At 43.5% G+C, this 19726-nt stretch overlaps 2 protein-coding genes across 2 annotated transcripts in view; one reads left to right on the top strand and one right to left on the bottom strand.

Annotated features, from left to right (window-relative positions):
• Positions 1 to 19726, bottom strand: part of LOC120990612 — a 658216-nt gene that overhangs the window by 69565 nt on the left and 568925 nt on the right. The gene's annotated exons all lie outside the window — the stretch shown is intronic.
• LOC120991280 (zinc finger protein 665-like) lies at positions 564 to 18446 on the top strand. Its single transcript, XM_040420120.1, has 2 exons — positions 564 to 1461; positions 17675 to 18446. The coding sequence occupies exons 1-2, from the start codon at positions 689 to 691 to the stop codon at positions 18444 to 18446; spliced, it is 1545 nt and encodes a 514-aa protein (XP_040276054.1). The 5' UTR covers positions 564 to 688.

Below are 19726 nucleotides of genomic sequence, written 5' to 3'. Positions count from 1 at the left end.
AATGTCTGCAGCTGATCTGCTCTGTGTGAACTTTCTGGTAGATAACCAGTGACTGATCTGTGCTGCTCTTATAATCTGTCATTATTTACTGTATGTAATAAAAGTCATGACCTGGTGTAAACCATAATCCTGGACTTTGTCAGGAAGTTATAGAAGCTTTGTAAGGCTGGGATCACAAGTGCAGTTTTTTTAGCCAAAGTCAGGAATGGATTCCAAATGAATGAACACTTCTCCTTCCTGCTGGATCAACTTCCAGCCGAATTGGAATGTTATAAGTTTGTCTACTCTGTAGTTTGCAAACAAAAAACTAAAAACTTTAAAACAAATTTTCATTTTTATCTTAACAGAAAATCCCAGTAAGAAATGTGAAAATGTCATGTTACCACTAGATGAAGATATCCTGCAGCGCTCTTCAGGAGAAAACCTCATTACCCTTAATGTACATCCAGGACTTCACAGTACAGATCTGTCATATAATCCTCCAAATTATGAGGAACCTTCTCCTGACCAATCACAGATTGTTACCGCAAGTACAAGTCAGAAAAGGATTAAACGGTTTCATTGTGATAAAGAATCCACAAACCGCTCAGGACTTTCTACACACCGAAGACGTCACAAAGGAGAGAAAACATATTCATGTTCAGAATGTGGGAAATGTTTCACACGGAAATCACATGTTAGTATACATATGAGATATCACACAGGAGAGGAGCCGTATTCATGTTCAGAATGTGGGAAATCTTTTTCAATTAAATCAAATCTTGTTTACCATGAGAGAATTCACACTGGGATAAAGCCATATTCATGTTCAGAATGTGGGAAATGTTTTACACAGAAATCACATCTTGTTACACATGAGAGAATTCACACTGGGGAAAAGCCGTATTCATGTTCAGAATGTGGGAAATGTTTTAGACAAAAATCAAAACTTGTTACGCATAAGAGAATTCACACTGGGGAAAAGCCGTATTCATGTTCAGAATGTGGGAAAGGTTTTTCAAATAAAGCAAGTCTTGTTACACATGAGAAAAGTCACACAGGAGAGAATGCATATACATGTTCAGTATGTGGGAAATGTTTTACACAAAAATCATATCGTGTTATACATGAGAGATATCACACAGAAGAGAAACCATATTCATGTTCAGCATGTGGGAAACGTTTTACAGACAAATCAAAACTTGCTAAACATGAGCGAATTCACACAGGAGAGAAACCATATTCATGTTCAGAATGTGGGAAATGTTTTACGGATAATTCAGGTCTTGTTAAACACTTGAAAATTCACATAGGAGAGAAGCCATATTCGTGTTCAGAATGTGGAAAATGTTTTATAGAGAAATCAAGTCTTGTTATACATGAAAGATGTCATACAGGAAAGAAACCATATTCGTGTTCAGAATGTGGAAAATGTTTTACAACAAAATCATATCTTGCTACACATCAGAAAATTCACACCGGGTAAAAGCTGTATTCATGTTCAGAATGAGAATTTTTTGTTTGTTTCTAAAGCCATAATTAGGGGTCATTAGTGAAGTCACACAAGAGAGAAGCCATATAGCCATATGGCCATATGACATTGTTTTCATTTCAGGTTGTATATTTGGATATAAAAGCTTAATTGATGTCACATAACGGCTTCTATAAAACATCTGATTAATCCTGTTTAGCATGACATATATTCTGTTCATGACTTATATTTTAAACCTTACAGTTAACCCTTTCAGCCCTGGAGGGTTTTTCGCATTTTCTCCCTGCCTTTCCAGGACTTTTTTATTATAGTTTTTAAAACTAGCCACTGATGAAGGAGCAGGATGCTCTGAAACGCGTATGGCAGAACTGTAACAACTTAAAAGGATATTCCCATAACACGGAGCAACAATAACCTATGAATTGAAACTTCCCTCATAAGACTTGTAGCTATACCGAGACAGCGCGCTGAATCGGAGGCTCGGCCTGTGAACCCGACGCGTGGGACGCCTTGTGACACGCCGAACATAGGCAATCTACAGTCCGAGACGCAAGGAGCCAGACTCCGCTACTGGGGAGCAAGATACTAACCTCTTAACCAGGGATTTCTCCCACAGAAGCCTTCATCACGGTAAAACCTAACCAAACACCATCTGAGAGGTAGGACATTATGTACCCTGTGTAAGAAAAGAGGTAAATAACTATGAAGAACCGTGAATAATGATTAATAGTCATAAATAATGACCTATGAAATGGGAATAACCATTTAACCAACCTCGGATCATTAAATACAACGACAAACTTTTAAATCTAACCATATATGAACCCCATGCAGTTATGAATCGCGCCTAGAAGTGACGTTTTTATCACAATTTTTTGTGAACTGCTATTTATGAATTGGTATCTGGACATTTTATGAATTGACCTTTGGATATCTCAAAGCAGTATTTATCGATACTTGGATATAACATCATGAATTAAGTGGAGCAGTCTAACTGTAGGATGAAATAGACAGACATCTGTTTGTGGAACTTCTTTCAGTGACCTGTTGTACTGAGCATTCCATCTCTATAAGCCGCAAGTTCCCTGTTTTACCTTAATTACTTAAGGAGTTTTCTTTCAAGGAATCTAGCAGAATACTGTGTATATATCGTAACCTCATGACCTAATTTCTTTATAAATTATTTATTTATTTATTTTTACTTAAGCTGTTTAATAAAATTTCGCTTTGAGTCCAGTTCTGGGTGGTAGAGTGCCTGTCGCTGACAATTATATATATATATTTTTTATTTTCCTGTTTACATAGCCGTATGAGCGCAGTTTTTTTCCAGACAAGTTTCATTTTCTAATTTTACCATTTAATATTGTAAACGATGTAGTGGAGAGATGAAAGAAATTCCATGTGTGGTGAAATTGCAAAAATAAGGCAATGACACAACAGTTTTATGTTTTGTTTTTACGGTGTTCCCTATACGGTGAAACTGACCTGTTACTTTTCATTCTCCAGTAAACTACTGAGGTTTACTACTACTATTATTATTGTCTCTGCTGTTAAGACTCTGTGCACTATTGGATATCCGTTCACATTTAGTGCCATTATAGCTGGTTACCGCAAGCCAGAGAGTGGGTTAAACTCTGCTAAATTTAGCTAGTGCTGGTGCTAGCACAGGCTGCACTCTGCTACATCTATTGTGTTCTCATTGGCACGGCTAGCACTTGCTGCATTGACCTTTGGCATCTTGCCGTGTCCACTCCCGGTATATTGCTGTGTCCACTCCCGGTATCTTGCCGCATTGACCTTTGGCATCTTGCCGTGTCCACTCCCGGTATATTGCTGTGTCCACTCCCGGTATCTTGCTGTGTCCACTCCTGGTCTCTTGCTGTGTCCACTCCCGGTATCTTGCTGTGTCCACTCCCGGTATCTTGCTGTGTCCACTCCCGGTATCTTGCTGTGTCCACTCCCGGTATCTTGCTGTGTCCACTCCCGGTATATTGCTGTGTCCACTCCCGGTCTCTTGCTGTGTCCACTCCCGGTATCTTGCTGTGTCCACTCCCGGTATCTTGCTGTGTCCACTCCCGGGATCTTGCTGTGACCACTCCCGGTATATTGCTGTGTCCACTCCCGGTATATTGCTGTGTCCACTCCCGGTATATTGCTGTGTCCACTCCCGGTCTCTTGCTGTGTCCACTCCCGGTATATTGCTGTGTCCACTCCCGGTATCTTGCTGTGTCCACTCCCGGTATCTTGCTGTGTCCACTCCCGGTATCTTGCTGTGTCCACTCCCGGTATCTTGCTGTGTCCACTCCCGGTATCTTGCTGTGTCCACTCCCGGTATCTTGCTGTGTCCACTCCCGGTATCTTGCTGTGTCCACTCCCGGTATATTGCTGTGTCCACTCCCGGTATATTGCTGTGTCCACTCCCGGTATCTTGCTGTGTCCACTCCGGGTATCTTGCTGTGTCCACTCCCGGTCTCTTGCTGTGTCCACTCCCGGTCTCTTGCTGTGTCCACTCCCGGTCTCTTGCTGTGTCCACTCCCGGTATCTTGCTGTGTCTACTCCTGGTATTGAGATTTGTACTGGCGGGACTACATCGTGTTGACTAGCACGTGAGGCGCCGTGCTGGCCGCACACACATCGAGGAGATACATAGCAGTAGGGGCGCCCAGACAAACAGAGTGCTCATAAGGGAGGAAGATTGAGTGCTGGCAAGATAGCGGAGCCGAGCGCAATCAAAGGAACATAACAAGCTGAACCACGAGGGTCCCAACAACTGGTAATATAGCATTGCGACCAAAATTTTATATTGGTGATAACATAGCCCACAGAAGGAACCAAAAGCCACACCAAGTATTAACTTTGCCAGGGAGACTAAGGACTCTTTTAAACGAGCGTGTCCGGATAAGGTCCGGATGCGTTGCGGCAAACCCGCGCGAGCAGGTACCCAATTGCAGTCAGTTTTTATCGCAATGTGTTTTGCACGCGCGTGATAAAAAACTGAATGTGGTACCCAGACCCGAACTTCTTCACAGAAGTTCAGGTTTGGGTTCAGTGTTGTGCAGATTGTAATATTTTCTCTTCTAACATGGTTATAAGGGAAAATAATAGCATCCTGAATACAGAATGCATAGTACAATAGGGATGGAGGGGTTAATTTTTTTTTATATATATTTAACTCACCTTAATCAACTTGTTCACGCAGCCGGCATCTCTTCTGTCTTCTTCTGTGAGGAATAGGACCTTTGATGACGTCACTGCGCTAATCACATGGTCCATCACATGATCCTTTACCATGGTGATTGATCATGTGACGGACCATGTGATGAGCGTAGTGACGTCATCAAAGGTCCTATTCCTCGCAGATGAAGACAGAAGAGATGCCGGCTGCGCGAACAAGTGGATTAAAGTGAGTTAAAAATTTATTTTTTATTTTTTAACCCCTCCAGCCCTATTGTACTATGCATTCTGTTTTCAGAATGTGATTATTTTCCCTTCTAACCATGTTATAAGGGAAAATAATAATGATCGAGTCCCCAACCCGATCGTCACCTAGCAACCATGCGTGAAAATCGCACCGCATCCGCACTTGCTTGCGATTTTCACGCAGCCCCATTCATTTCCATGGGGCCTGCGTTACGTGAAAAATCGCACAAAGAGGAGCACGCTGCTATTTTCACGTAACGCACAAGTGATGCGTGAAAATCACCGCTCATGTGCACAGCCCCATAGAAATGAATGGGTCCGGATTCAGTGCGGGTGCAATGCGTTCCCCTCACGTATTGCACCCACGTGGAAAACTCGCCCGTGTGAAAGGGGCCTAATAGTTATAGATACATCTTTACCGCTGAGGTATTATATTACCGTTAGAAGCCATAGTATATTATTGGAGTACTCCAAGTACAGTTTTATCATATGCGTGAGTTTGTTGTTGCTGGAATGGATTAATGGTCGATGACATACATGGAATGATATGATCTTTATTTTATAATAAATGTGTTAGTATGATTGTGGTGGTAATAAATGGTATTTGTATGCAAAAGTACTGTGAGCCGTTTATTCGATTAATCATTTGTGTGATTACGGCCAGCTGGGAACTGGTAGGCTGAGCTTCTCTATAGTGTATTATTTTTTTAATCACTTTTTTTTTCCCAATTTGCCATATCTGAAAAATATTTAATAATTTAAAAGTATGGGCACTTTTGGACGCGGCGATAGCCATGATGTGTATTTTTTTTAATAGTTTCCATTTTTTTTATTTACATTTTGGGGAAAGGGAGTGATTTTTTTATTTGTATTTTTTGTAACTTTTTTTTTTTACAGTATTTTATAGTCCTCATAGGGAACTATAAAACGGCAATCATCAGATTGCTTCTCTCATACACCAACATTGGAGTATATGAGAGTGTTGAGGCGGCGGTAACTGTTGAGGAGCGGTTGAGACGTATGCATATATATCCATGCATGCCTGCAAACACGTGCGGGCATGTATGGTATATATATGCATACATTAACCACCGCATCATGGGGTGATGTGCGCAGATGTGCCCAGCATCTGCGCACGTCTGCCCATGGTGATCCCCAGGGGCTCATGGTGGCCCCTGTGGGAAATATGTGGTCCCTGGAAGCTGTGCCCCCTTATATTAGTAAATATATGTGCCCTCTTATATATGTCCCGTGTATGCCCCAGATATATGCGAGGGTGTGTGTATATATAGATATGTGTGTATGTATTTGCACACGTGTCTATGTATATACACTTATGTCAGCATGACAGTATGTATGTGGGCTTATTGCTGCCCATTCATACCCCCGGTTTTGTATGTGTTTATAGATGAGCCCCCAAGCATCTGTGGATATATATATGCATATATGCAATTCCAACTGTTATCTACAGAGTTGTTATAGCCTGTAGGATAACAGCTGATTAGCATCTAGTCCCCTTTTGTTCAGGCCCAAAGCAATCAGACGCTTTGGCACCGTTTGTGAGGGGACCTTCTAACCAGACATCAAGAAGCTGAGAACCTGTTTTTCCACACCTCTGCCCATGGCTAAAACTCCATCCCACTACTCCCAGCATCTTTGGGACTAGGGGGGGGGGGGGGGGGACTCTGGGGATTGTAGGCAGGCATACGTCACAGTGACACTATGATGTCACATCCCTGAGGAGGGGGTTGCTTTTGGGCTATAAAACCCCGAACCGGCCAGAGGTGCTGTCTCTTGCAACCAGACTAGATTCAGAGATGCAGGGGAGAGAGCAGCTTCATGATGACCACCTGGATAAGGCCTAAGTATACCTGTGTAGCCCCTACCTACCCCTCACATACCACCCCTGGTCCTGTAACCCCTTACCCTTGCCATGTTACTGGACACCCTGATCCCCCAAACCCTTGCTCCACCGTGTAACCCTTTCCCTACCCTGATTAACCCCTGGTGGTAACCCCTGCTCTAACCCTGCCACACCCCCCCCCCCCCCCCCCCCCCCACTGTACACTTGCAGGGTATTCACCCTTGCATTGCTGTACAGTTCTGATATTATCCCCATTGTTAACCCTTTGTGTTTGTGGTCGGTTTACACCCCTGTGAGGCCACCATTAACCCTCGTCGTACCCCGTAGGGACAGTGAATAGTCAGGTGGGGTGGGTTACTGATATTTGTGTGTATGATGTATTATTGTAATGTATAGATAGTATGTGGGGTGGAATTTGGGATTGTGTAGTGTAGTTAGGCTTGTATTGTGTTTATTGTAGTACTGTTTCTGTACTGCGGTGTGTACGTCTATATGTATATATATTCATATCCATTGATCCATGAATATATATAGATATAACGTATTGCTAGACTGATATAATTGTATTGTGTAATAAATATTCCTTATTGTTCATAATGCAGTGTATGGTGTTTTTAGTAGTCGCCGCCGTAGTATAGTGATAGTAAGGCGCTTGCAGCTAGCGTAGTGATTAGTGTAAAGCATAGCGAAGGTATTGTTATTATTATATAAAGGTATAAATGGGCGGAGTTATCACTAGGTGGCTCCTCCCATTTATGAATATTAATTATCGATATTTGCATAAATATTGGTGATTAATATTCTCCCTTTACAGAGAGTTACAATGTATTCCTATGAAGCTCTGCCACAGGCAAGGGCTTCATAGGAGCTAACATGCGGCAGCTTCAGTTCATTACTGAGGACTGAGGCTGCCGCACAATGCATCCGGCTCCCCTGATCCTCATGTTTGACCACAGCATCTGAAGGGTTAATAGTCTGAGATCATTGTTACCGCCAGTCACGGACATTAGCTGCTGGTGTTTGCTGTATGAAACAGCCGGCACCTGGCATCTATGGCGCACGCGGTAGCTTATTGTTCCTTCCGGAAATGAAGTAATACATTCTCAACCTTCCTGATCTCTTTACTCCAGGCTAAATAGATCTCAGGACATCTGGAAATATCTAGGAAATGGAGATGATATTCAACATTACAGTAAAGCTCATAACAGACACTGGAAGGAGGAGACCTGGTTATAGTTACCAAAGAACAATACTTTGGAGTAAGAAGGAATCTGAAGTACAGATCCACTGATGACAAGACTAGGATCTCCCTGTTCTTATGGCAGATGTCATGGCCAGATGGAAATAACCTCTTTAGGTTAGGTATTTATGTGGGTCCTCCTCCAGAGGTTCAAAGGGAGATCTCTTGGAAATATGTTACGAATTGCTTCATCAATCCTAATTTTATGTGGAGAGGTGGTAGAAGAACTTTATGGGAAGGTACCAAAGTTTCTCGGAGGACATTTTTTTCACCGACTGTTAGCACCCTCGGCAGCCAACTCTTCTTGGTCCAGTGATTTTGTCGGTCTCAACTGTCCCATAGACACAGAAAACAAGGGTATTTGGTATATCCAGCTTGTTGCCCGAGCAGCATGCACCAAACCTTCAAGTCCCCACACACTTGCCAACCATATGGTCTTCATATTAAAGTTTACGAAGAACCAATTCCAAGTTCTTGTAGGTTTCCTTCAAGTGTACGGAATGACCTACAGGTATGGAAGCGTAAAAACCACCGTTCTGGAGTAAAACTGCTTTGAGACTTCTTTTTAAATAATCTATAAAAAGACGCAATTGCTCTGAATCATATTAGATTCTAAATTGACCCATCAGACCTTCGACATTGATGCAATAAACCAACTTGTCTTCCTGGGCGAAGTAAGGAACGAACTCCTTTTCACACGATGTCTGAACCATGAAGATGACACTCCTGGCAACAATAAATTCCTGCTTTTCAGCCTTGATCCGAGTAACTCAGCGGCATCTTTGGGAAGATTCAAGTCTCTTACCAAATCATTCATCTCCTCCTTGAATCATCTTCAAAGTCAGAATCTTCAGGAAAGATTAACCCCTTCTACCATTAGAAGCACAGACTCAGGGCTGAGGCTTACATATGCAGCATGCTGCTGAGTATCCCAATAGTCAGACATGTCACTCAGAGCAGCACTTGTATTCACCCCTTTTGCAGGGGGGGGGGGGAGGGGCAGATATTGTTTACCTGCAAATAACAACTTAGGGCCAAGAAGAGAACTAGGGAAATGAGGACATTGAATTTTTTTCCCTAAAACTTGCTGACCATCAGATTTACAGTGCTATATATTTTTTACATAACTCCGACAACCCCTTTAAGTTTTTTTGGGCATTTTATATCTTAAATGCACTTATGTGAATTAATTAATAGTAATTTGGACATTAAATTTGGTTAAAAACCCATAATATAAAAAAAATACCAAAGATTAAAAAAAATTGATAAATTTGAAGACAATGTTGCATTTTGTGGCAAATCATGACGTTTAGGAGTTTTTTCAATATTTTATTTGTTTTCAGAACACCAAAATACATGGAAATTAGATGAAAATAATCAGCTTTTTAGTCGCAGACCTGTGTTATGAGAGTTATTTGGATGTGTGTTCACCAATCACGATGATACTTTGAGAAGTCACACCCGTCACACCCTGTTGGGAGGTGTATAAATAAAGGGGCTTGACCCTCCTTTGGTGGGAATCTTGCCGAGTTCTAAACCTCTCTGCTGAACGCCTTTATTCCTCCGTCGCGACGTCATTTACCTGCAACACGTGGCTTGTTCCCTACGTGACTGACCATTGTGTAAGGCTACTTTCACACCTGCGTTAGGTGCGGATCCGTCTGGTATCTGCACAGATGGATCCGCACCTATAATGCAAACGCTTGTATCCGTTCAGAACGGATCCGTTTGCATTATCATGATCCGTTTTCAATTGCACCATATTGTGTCAGTGAAAACGGATCCGTCCCCATTGACTTACATTGTAAGTCAGGACGGATCCGTTTGGCTCTGCATAGTCAGGCGGACATCTGTCCGCCTCCAGAGCGGAATGGAGGCTGAACGGAGGCAAACTGATGCATTCTGAACGGATCCTTATCCATTCAGAATGCATTGGGGCTGAACTGATCCGTTTTGGGCCGCTTGTGAGAGCCTTGAAACGGATCTCACCAGCGGACCCAGAAACGCCAGTGTGAAAGTAGCCTCAGCCACGACATAAGTTATACAGGCCTGAAGCTAAGTACTTTGTGCTCCGATGAGGGCAGACACATTCACCTCAATAGATGATTCACTTTATGCAGATGAAAGATCTGATGACGTCTACACTTCCACAGAAGAAAACTGAGCAGATGACTGTTTGGTCTTATTCTCTCAGGTACAGCAGCTCCTGAGTAGAGGTGTAGGCCCCCAACCCAGACCAGACCAGCTTCCCACATTAGGCAGAAGAAGACCTGTTCAGTAAGGAGAGGCGGTCTATAGTGAATCCGGACTGAACTGGATCATTTCCAGGATGTTTGCATTCGGCCATCATAGCTTTTTCCAAAGCTTCAACCACTTTGAAGGCCCTAGAACCCTACAGGTGGAGACCCCCTGGTCCTCATCCTGGTCCCCGGTCGGACATGAACAATCTCTTTGTTACTTTCTTCCCTTAGAATGAATATTCCCCTCTTTATTCTTCTCCTCCTCAGAGGAGGAAACAGTTTATCCTGAATTCTCCATCAGGGGCTTCCTCTTCAGACCTGCATTCCGGGAACAATTACATCTCAGTCTTTATGTCGTCCATAGGAGACTCTAGAGAGGTGACCACAGCTCTGTACAGACTGTAATATCAGAGAACTACAACCCCCAGCATGTCCAGAGGAGAGAACTACAACTCTCACAATGTCCAGACTGTTATATATCAGAGAACTACAACCCCCAGCATGTCCAGAGGAGAGAACTACAACTCTCACAATGTCCAGACTGTTATATATCAGAGGAGAAGAGTACAGAATGTTATATGATATCTCAGAGGTAACACTCCAGGCTGTTATTGTAGGTTTCAGAGGAGAGAACTACAACTCTCACAATGTCCAGACTGTGATATCAGAGAACTACAACCCCCAGCATGTCCAGACAATAATATATCAGAGGAGAGAACTACAACTCCCAGCATTTCTCCAGTTCTGTAGGAAAGAAATCATAAAATGCTTTCTCCATACAAGGATCATCCCTCACATGTCACATGACCACAATTACAGCTCCTCCTCCTTCTTATCTCTGCTCTACAGCTGACCCCGCCCTCTTCAATGATCACATGATGGTGACATCACCGAGGTCTTTGACCACCTCCTCTCCATTGCTGAGACCCGCCCCCTACACTGATCACATGACAGTAATATCATCCCAGGTCCTTCACCTCATCTCCTCCCCACTGCTGAGCTCCGCCCCCTGCAGAGATCACATGACTGTGACGTCACCCCAGGGCCTTTAGCTCTGGCAGTGCAGCAGATACTGGGCAGGTCCTAGTCGGTAGCCACTGCTGAGCTCCGCCTCCTGCACTGATCACATGACAGTGATGTCACCCCAGGTCCTCTTCTCATCTCCACTGCTGAGCCCCGCCCCCCGCACTGATCACATGACGGTGACGTCACCCTAGGTCCTTCAGCTTTGGCAGTGCAGCAGATACTGGGCAGGTCCTGGTCGGTAGTCACTGCTGAGCCCCGCCTCCTGCACTGATCACATGACGGTGACGTCACCGCAGGTCCTTCAGCTCTGGCAGTGCAGCAGATACTGGGCAGGTCCTGGTCGGTAGTCAGGGCTCTTGTTCTCTCTGGTATCAGCCATTCCTCCAGCCTGCAGGTAAGATGAGCTGTGAGGAGACAGTGTGGTGGAGAGCTCAGACATGTCACCTCTGGAGATTCTCCTCCATTACACACAAGGAATCCTTCTCCGCTCCTCAGATTAGTATGATGGGGGAGGAGTAGTGGGGATAGTGGGGGTTGTCATCATTCGCTGGCCCCTGACTGTCCTGGTGAGGGGCCCCTGCCTCCAGGAGGATAATGAATGGAGCGGGGGCCCGGTCTGAGCTCAGCTCTCTCCAGTCTCTTCTCTAGGAGTTGTGGACACAGCTGAGCACAGCCCAGAGGTGGGACCTGCATCTATCAGACATTTATCTCCTGTGGAGCCACCAGAGATCTCCATGTTGGGGCCACTGGAATCCATGTGGTGGGGGCTCTGAGAAGCGGGGCCCCTCCAGGCTCAGGAAGTGCGGTTCTGGAGGTGACATCTGGTCTTGTCCCCTGGATGATTTCCTCTCCTCTTCTCATAAAGGCGCCTGCAGTACTATAAGCCTCCAGCTCCTCCAGTTCTCTCCTCTTCTCCTGAATGACCACCAAGGATGGACAGGAAGGAGATCAGCAGAAGAATATTAGACCTCACCTTGGAGATCATCTCCCTGCTGAGCGGAGAGGTAAACTTTTCTAGATTTCTCTCCTCTGTATTGTATTCTGTAACAAGTCAGACATCGGGGAGGAGAATCCATCATAGGTAGTGATAGGAAGAGTCCAGGGTCCTGGAGAACGGCCTCCAGACCTTCCAAGTGATGGAGAACCTGAAGATCAGCCCCCAATATGGTGAGTGATGTGTCATGTGACCAGTGACCAATAGTCATGTTGTAGGAGCCATGAGAAGGTAAGTAGGCACGTTGTACCAGGAGGAGAGGGCCGGAGGAGAGCACATGGCCCCTGAAGGGTTTATTCCCTAAGTGTCTCTCTCCATCCACAGGAGTACACAATAGTGAAGAAGACATCGGGGGACTGTGTGACTCCCATCATCCATCTCCAGGAGTCAGGAGGGCGGAGCAGGACCCCTCCCCCCATCACAGAGCCTCCCCCTCACCCCCTGATACATGAGCAGAAGATCCTAGAGCTCACCCACAAGATGATGGAGCTGCTGACTGGAGAGGTGACACTGCTGGGAATGCTGGGAAATTCTCCAGTAACAGCACTGGAGGGGTCTGGGTGATGACGGTGTCATTGTGTTGTCAGGTTCCTATAAGGTGTCAGGACGTCACTGTCTATTTCTCCATGGAGGAGTGGGAGTATATAGAAGGACACAAGGATCTGTACAAGGAGGCCATGATGGAGGAGCACCAGCCTCTTATATCACAGGGTAAGAGCCGTCATGTGCAGTGTGTACACGTGTGTGCAGTGACATGTAATGGAGGAGCACCAGCCTCTTATATCACAGGGTAAGACCCATCATGTGCAGTGTATACATGTGTGTGCAGTGACATGTAATGGAGGAGCACCAGCCTCTTATATCACAAGGTAAGACCCGTCATGTGCAGTGTATACACGTGTGTGCAGTGACATGTAATGGAGGAGCACCAGCCTCTTATATCACAGGGTAAGACCCGTCATGTGCAGTGTATACACGTGTATGCAGTGACATGTAATGGAGGAGCACCAGCCTCTTATATCACAAGGTAAGAGCCGTCATGTGCAGTGTATACACGTGTGTGCAGTGACATGTGATGGAGGAGCACCAGCCTCTTATATCACAAGGTAAGAGCCGTCATGTGCAGTGTATACATGTGTGTGCAGTGACATGTAATGGAGGAGCACCAGCCTCTTACATCACAAGGTAAGAGCCGTCATGTGCAGTGTGTACACGTGTGTGCAGTGACATGTAATGGAGGAGCACCAGCCTCTTATATCACAAGGTGAGAGCCGTCATGTGCATTGTATACACGTGTGTGCAGTGACATGTAATGGAGGAGCACCAGCCTCTTATATCACATGGTAAGAGCCGTCATGTGCATTGTATACACGTGTGTGCAGTGATATGTAATGGAGGAGCACCAGCCTCTTATATCACAAGGTAAGACCCGTCATGTGCAGTGTGTACACGTGTGTGCAGTGACATGTAATGGAGGAGCACCAGCCTCTTATATCACAAGGTAAGAGCCGTCATGTGCAGTGTATACACGTGTGTGCAGTGACATGTAATGGAGGAGCACCAGCCTCTTATATCACAGGGTAAGAGCCGTCATGTGCAGTGTATACACGTGTGTGCAGTGACATGTAATGGAGGAGCACCAGCCTCTTATATCACAAGGTAAGAGCCGTCATGTGCAGTGTGTACACGTGTGTGCAGTGACATGTAATGGAGGAGCACCAGCCTCTTATATCACAGGGTAAGAGCCGTCATGTGCAGTGTATACACGTGTGTGCAGTGACATGTAATGGAGGAGCACCAGCCTCTTATATCACAAGGTAAGAGCCGTCATGTGCAGTGTATACACGTGTGTGCAGTGACATGTAATGGAGGAGCACCAGCCTCTTATATCACAAGGTAAGAGCCGTCATGTGCAGTGTATACACGTGTGTGCAGTGACATGTAATGGAGGAGCACCAGCCTCTTATATCACAGGGTAAGAGCCGTCATGTGCAGTGTATACACGTGTGTGCAGTGACATGTAATGGAGGAGCACCAGCCTCTTATATCACAGGGTAAGAGCCGTCATGTGCAGTGTATACACGTGTGTGCAGTGACATGTAATGGAGGAGCACCAGCCTCTTATATCACAGGGTAAGACCCGTCATGTGCAGTGTATACACGTGTGTGCAGTGACATGTAATGGAGGAGCACCAGCCTCTTATAGCGGATCCTTTTTCATTCAGAATACATTAGGTCAAAACCAATCCGTTTTGGACCGTTTGTGAGAGCCCATGATGGATCTCACGAACAAAAAGCTGAAAAGCCAGTGTGAAAGTCGCCTAAGTCGTTTGTGTCTCAATAAAATGTGAAACAATTTGTAGTAAAATTCTTGTCCGGCATCGGCTTTAAATTGCTGAATGTGATCCTGTTGTCCATCACTTAAGCGATTATCTGCTCATCCCCTTCAGACTGAACGTGTGACTTCTAGCAGTAATTGCATGTCCCAGAATGTTCCAGCTGCATTAGAGCGTGTTCACACAGGGCACATTTATTGTAGACATTTCCATATATTGGGTTGTTTCTGCAGCAGGTGCATGGATTATTACAAGCCACATTCAGGGTAGCGGACAGTCACAGAAATGTCTGCAGCTGATCTGCTCTGTGTGAACTTGCTGGTAGATAACCAGTGACTGATCTGTGCTGCTCTTATAATCTGTCCAAAAAGGGGGGATTTTAAGGTTCCACATATAGAAACAACAGGCAGGTTCTGCAGGGGCGGGGCTTACGATGCTCCATTGTGACAGAAAAGCCAACCACTAAGTGGTATAGAGGTAGACAGACTTGTGTAGCTGTGCAGCAGATCTGTCCTCCAGCCCAAGCTCCTGTGATAAATGTGGAGCATCTCTAGATTTACTCTGTACGTTTTAAACAGGATTAGTAAATCTGCCCAGTTGTTTACCCAATGGTTGCAGGGTGTCCAGACCATGAGGCAGCAAAGAAGCTCCAAACCATAATGTCCCCCCACCAGCTACAAATCACGATGTTCCCTCCACCAGCCCCAAACCATTAGGCCCCACTTCACCAGCTCCAACCATGATGCTTCTTGTTTTATTCAAATGATGTCTAGTTGCTGTTGAAAGGCAAAATGTGTTGGCAGAGAGCAGGGCTCCTTTCCAGACATGATCGGGCTTTTCAAATTTTTTAGTTTTTTTAAGTCATTATTTACTGTACAGTTGTGTTCAAAATTATTCAACCCCCAATGCTGTAAAGGGTTTTAGGGAATTTAGAAATGAAATCTTACAAGGACTTTTTAAAGAACCAAATGCAACTAAAATGACATCAATTGTTTTTGTAATACAGTATTAAATGTTTTTTTTGTGATTTCTTCATTGACACAATTATTCAACCCCTTAAAGACTACCACTCTTAAGAACAGAGGTTCATTCAAGTGTTTTCGATCAGGTACTGAAAACACCTGTGGATGTCAAGGAGCAGAAATCAAGCATAATAAGCACCAATTAGGCAGATTTAAAAGGACTGTGATACTCAGCTCCTTCTAGACATTTACTGGTGTGTTTACAAACATGGTGAAGTCAAGAGAATGGTCCAGGAAGAGAAGAGAAGAGGTGATTTCTCTTCACAGGAAGGGCAATGGCTATAAGAAGATTGCAAAGATGTTAAAGATACCAAGAGACACCATAGGAAGCATCATTCGCAAATTCAGGGCATTCAAGGCAAAGGGCACTGTTGAAACGCTACCTGGTCGTGGCAGAAAGAAGATGCTGACTTCGACTGCTGTGCGCTACCTGAAGCGCAAAGTGGAGAAAAGTCCCCGTGTGACTGCTGAGGAACTGAAAAAAGATTTGTCAGATGTGGGTCCTGAAGTTTCAGCTCAGACAATAAGGCGCACACTGCGTAATGAAGGCCTCCATGCCAGAACTCCCAGGCGCACCCCCTTGCTGTCTCCAAAGAATAAGAAGAGTCGACTGCAGTATACCAAAAGTCATGTGGACAAACCACAAAAGTTTTGGGATAGTGTTCTGTGGACTGATGAAACAAAATTAGAACTGTTTGGGCCCATGGGTCAACGCTATGTTTGGAGGAGGAAGAACAAGGCCTATGAAGAAAAGAACACCTTGCCTACTGTGAAGCATGGCGGGGGGTCAATCATGCTTTGGGGCTGTTTTGCTTCTACAGGTACAGGGAAGCTTCAGCGTGTGCAAGGTACCATGAATTCTCTTCAGTACCAGGAGATATTGGATGAAAATGTGATGCAGTCCATCACAAACCTGAGGCTTGGGAGACGTTGGACCTTTCAACAGGACAATGATCCCAAGCATACCTCCAAGTCCACTAGAGCATGGTTGCAGATTAAAGGCTGGAACATTTTGAAGTGGCCATCGCAATCACCAGACTTAAATCCGATTGAGAACCTCTGGTGGGACTTAAAGAAAGCAGTTGCAGCACGCAAGCCTAAGAATGTGACTGAACTGGAGGCTTTTGCCCATGAAGAATGGGCGAAGATACCCGTAGATTGCTGCAAGACACTTGTGTCAAGCTATGCTTCACGTTTAAAAGCTGTTATAACTGGAAAAGGATGTTGTACTAAGTACTAAGATTGAATGTCACTTGGGGGTTGAATAAAACTGATAATGATGTGAGCACAGAAAAGACATTTGTGGTTATTTCATTATAAATGTTATGTTATATTTGTCTGACTTACAAGGGCCTCTCTGATTTAATTGTAAACAAGATGACTGAAATGATCAAAATCAATGTCAAACTGGCCAAAACACTCAATTTCAGTGGGGGTTGAATAATTTTGAACACAACTGTATGTAATAAAAGTCATGACCTGGTGTAAACCAGAATCCTGGACTTTGTCAGGAAGTTATAGAAGCTTTGTAAGGCTGGGATCACAAGTGCAGTTTTTTTGGCCAAAGTCAGGAATGGATTCCAAATAAATGAACACTTCTCCTTCCTGGTGGATCAACTTCCAGCCTAATTGGAATCTTATAAGTTTGTCTACTCTGTAGTTTGCAAAAAAAAACAAAAAAACTTTAAAACAAATTTTCATTTTTATCTTAACAGAAAATCCCAGTAAGAAATGTGAAAATGTCATGTTGCCACTAGATGAAGATATCCTGCAGCGCTCTTCAGGAGAAAACCTCATTACCCTTAATGTACATCCAGGACTTCACAGTACAGATCTGTCATATAATCCTCCTAATTATGAGGAACCTTCTCCGGACCAATCACAGATTGTTACCGCAAGTACAAGTCAGAAAAGGATTAAAAGGTTTCATTGTGATAAAGAATCCACAAACAGCTCAGGATTTTCTACACACCAAAGACGTCACAATGGAGAGAAAATGTATTCATGTTCAGAATGTGGGAAATGTTTCAAACGGAAATCACATGTTAGTATACATGAGAGAAGTCACACAGGAGAGAAGCCGTATTCATGTTCAGAATGTGGGAAATCTTTTACAATTAAATCAAATCTTGTTTACCATGAGAGAATTCACACTGGGATAAAACCATATTCATGTTCAGAATGTGGGAAATGTTTTACACAGAAATCATATCTTGTTACACATGAGAGAATTCACACTGGAGAAAAGCCGTATTCATGTTCAGAATGTGGGAAATGTTTTAGACAAAAATCAAAACTTGTTACACATAAGAGAATTCACACTGGGGAAAAGCCGTATTCATGTTTAGAATGTGGGAAATGTTTTTCAGATAAAGCAAGTCTTGTTACACATGAGAAAAGTCACACAGGAGAGAATGCATATACATGTTCAGTATGTGGGAAATGTTTTACACAAAAATCATATCATGTTATACATGAGAGATATCACACAGGAGAGAAACCATATTCATGTTCAGCATGTGGGAAACGTTTTACAGAGAAATCAAAACTTGTTAAACATGAGAGAATTCACACAGGAGAAAAACCATATTCATGTTCAGAATGTGGGAAATGTTTTACGGATAATTCAGGTCTTGTTAAACACTTGAAAATTCACATAGGAGAGAAGCCATATTCGTGTTCAGAATGTGGAAAATGTTTTATAGAGAAATCAAGTCTTGTTATACATGAAAGATGTCATACAGGAAAGAAGCCATATTCGTGTTCAGAATGTGGAAAATGTTTTACAAGGAAATCATATCTTGCTTCACATCAGAAAATTCACACCGGGTAAAAGCTGTATTCATGTTCAGAATGAGAATTTTTTGTTTGTTTCTAAAGCCATAATTAGGGGTCATTAGTGAAGTCACACAAGAGAGAAGCCATAAGGCCACAATATAAAGAAACCATATATCATTGAGTCATAGACATTGTTTTAATTTCAGGTTGTATATTTGGATATAAAAGCTTAATTGATGTCACATAACTGCTTCTATAAAACATCTGATTAATCCTGTTTAGGAAGACATATATTCTGTTCATGACTTATATTTTAAATCTTACAGTTAACCCTTTCAGCCCTGGAGGGTTTTTCGCATTTTCTCCCTGCCTTTCCAGGAATTTTTTTCTTATATTTTTTAGAACTAGCCACTGATGAAGGAGCAGGATGCTCTGAAACGCATATGGCAGAACTGTAACAACTTTAAAGGATATTCCCATAACACGGAGCAACAATAACCTATGAATTGAAACTTCCCTCGTAAGACTTGTAGCTATACTGAGACAGCGCGCTGAATCGGAGGCTCGGCCTGTGAACCCAACGCGTGGGACGCCACGTGACACGCCGAACATAGGCAATCTACAGTCCGAGACGCAAGGAGCCGGACGCAGCTACTGGGGAGCGAGATACTAACCTCTTAACCAGGGATTTCTCCCACAGAAGCCTTCATCACGGTAAAACCTAACCAAACACCATCTGAGAGGTAGGACATTATGTACCCTGTGTAAGAAAAGAGGTAAATAACTATGAAGAACCGTGAATAATGATTAATAGTCATAAATAGTGACCTATGAAATGGGAATAACCATTTAACCAACCTCGGATCATTAAATACAACGACAAACTTTTAAATCTAACCATATATGAACCCCATGCAATTATGAATAGCGCCTAGAAGTGACGTTTTTATCACAATTTTTTGTGAACTGCTATTTATGAATTGGTATCTGGACATTTTATGAATTGACCTTTGGATATCTCAAAGCAGTATTTATCGATACTTGGATATAACATCATGAATTAAGTGGAGCAGTCTAACTGTAGGATGAAATAGACAGACATCTGTTTGTGGAACTTCTTTCAGTGACCTATTGTACTGAGCATTCCATCTCTTTAAGCCGCAAGTTCCCTGTTTTACCTTAATTACTTAAGGAGTTTTCTTTCAAGGAATGTAGCAGAATTCTGTGTATATATCGTAACCTCATGACCTAATTTCTTTATTAATTTTTTTTTTTACTTAAGCTGTTTAATAAAATTTCGCTCTGAGTCCAGTTCTGGGTGGTAGAGTGCCTGTC

The sequence above is a fragment of the Bufo bufo genome, chromosome 2 (assembly GCF_905171765.1).
Source record: "Bufo bufo chromosome 2, aBufBuf1.1, whole genome shotgun sequence".
In the NCBI taxonomy this organism is placed as follows: Eukaryota; Metazoa; Chordata; class Amphibia; order Anura; family Bufonidae; genus Bufo; species Bufo bufo.
This window is presented reverse-complemented; position numbering and strand designations above follow the sequence as displayed.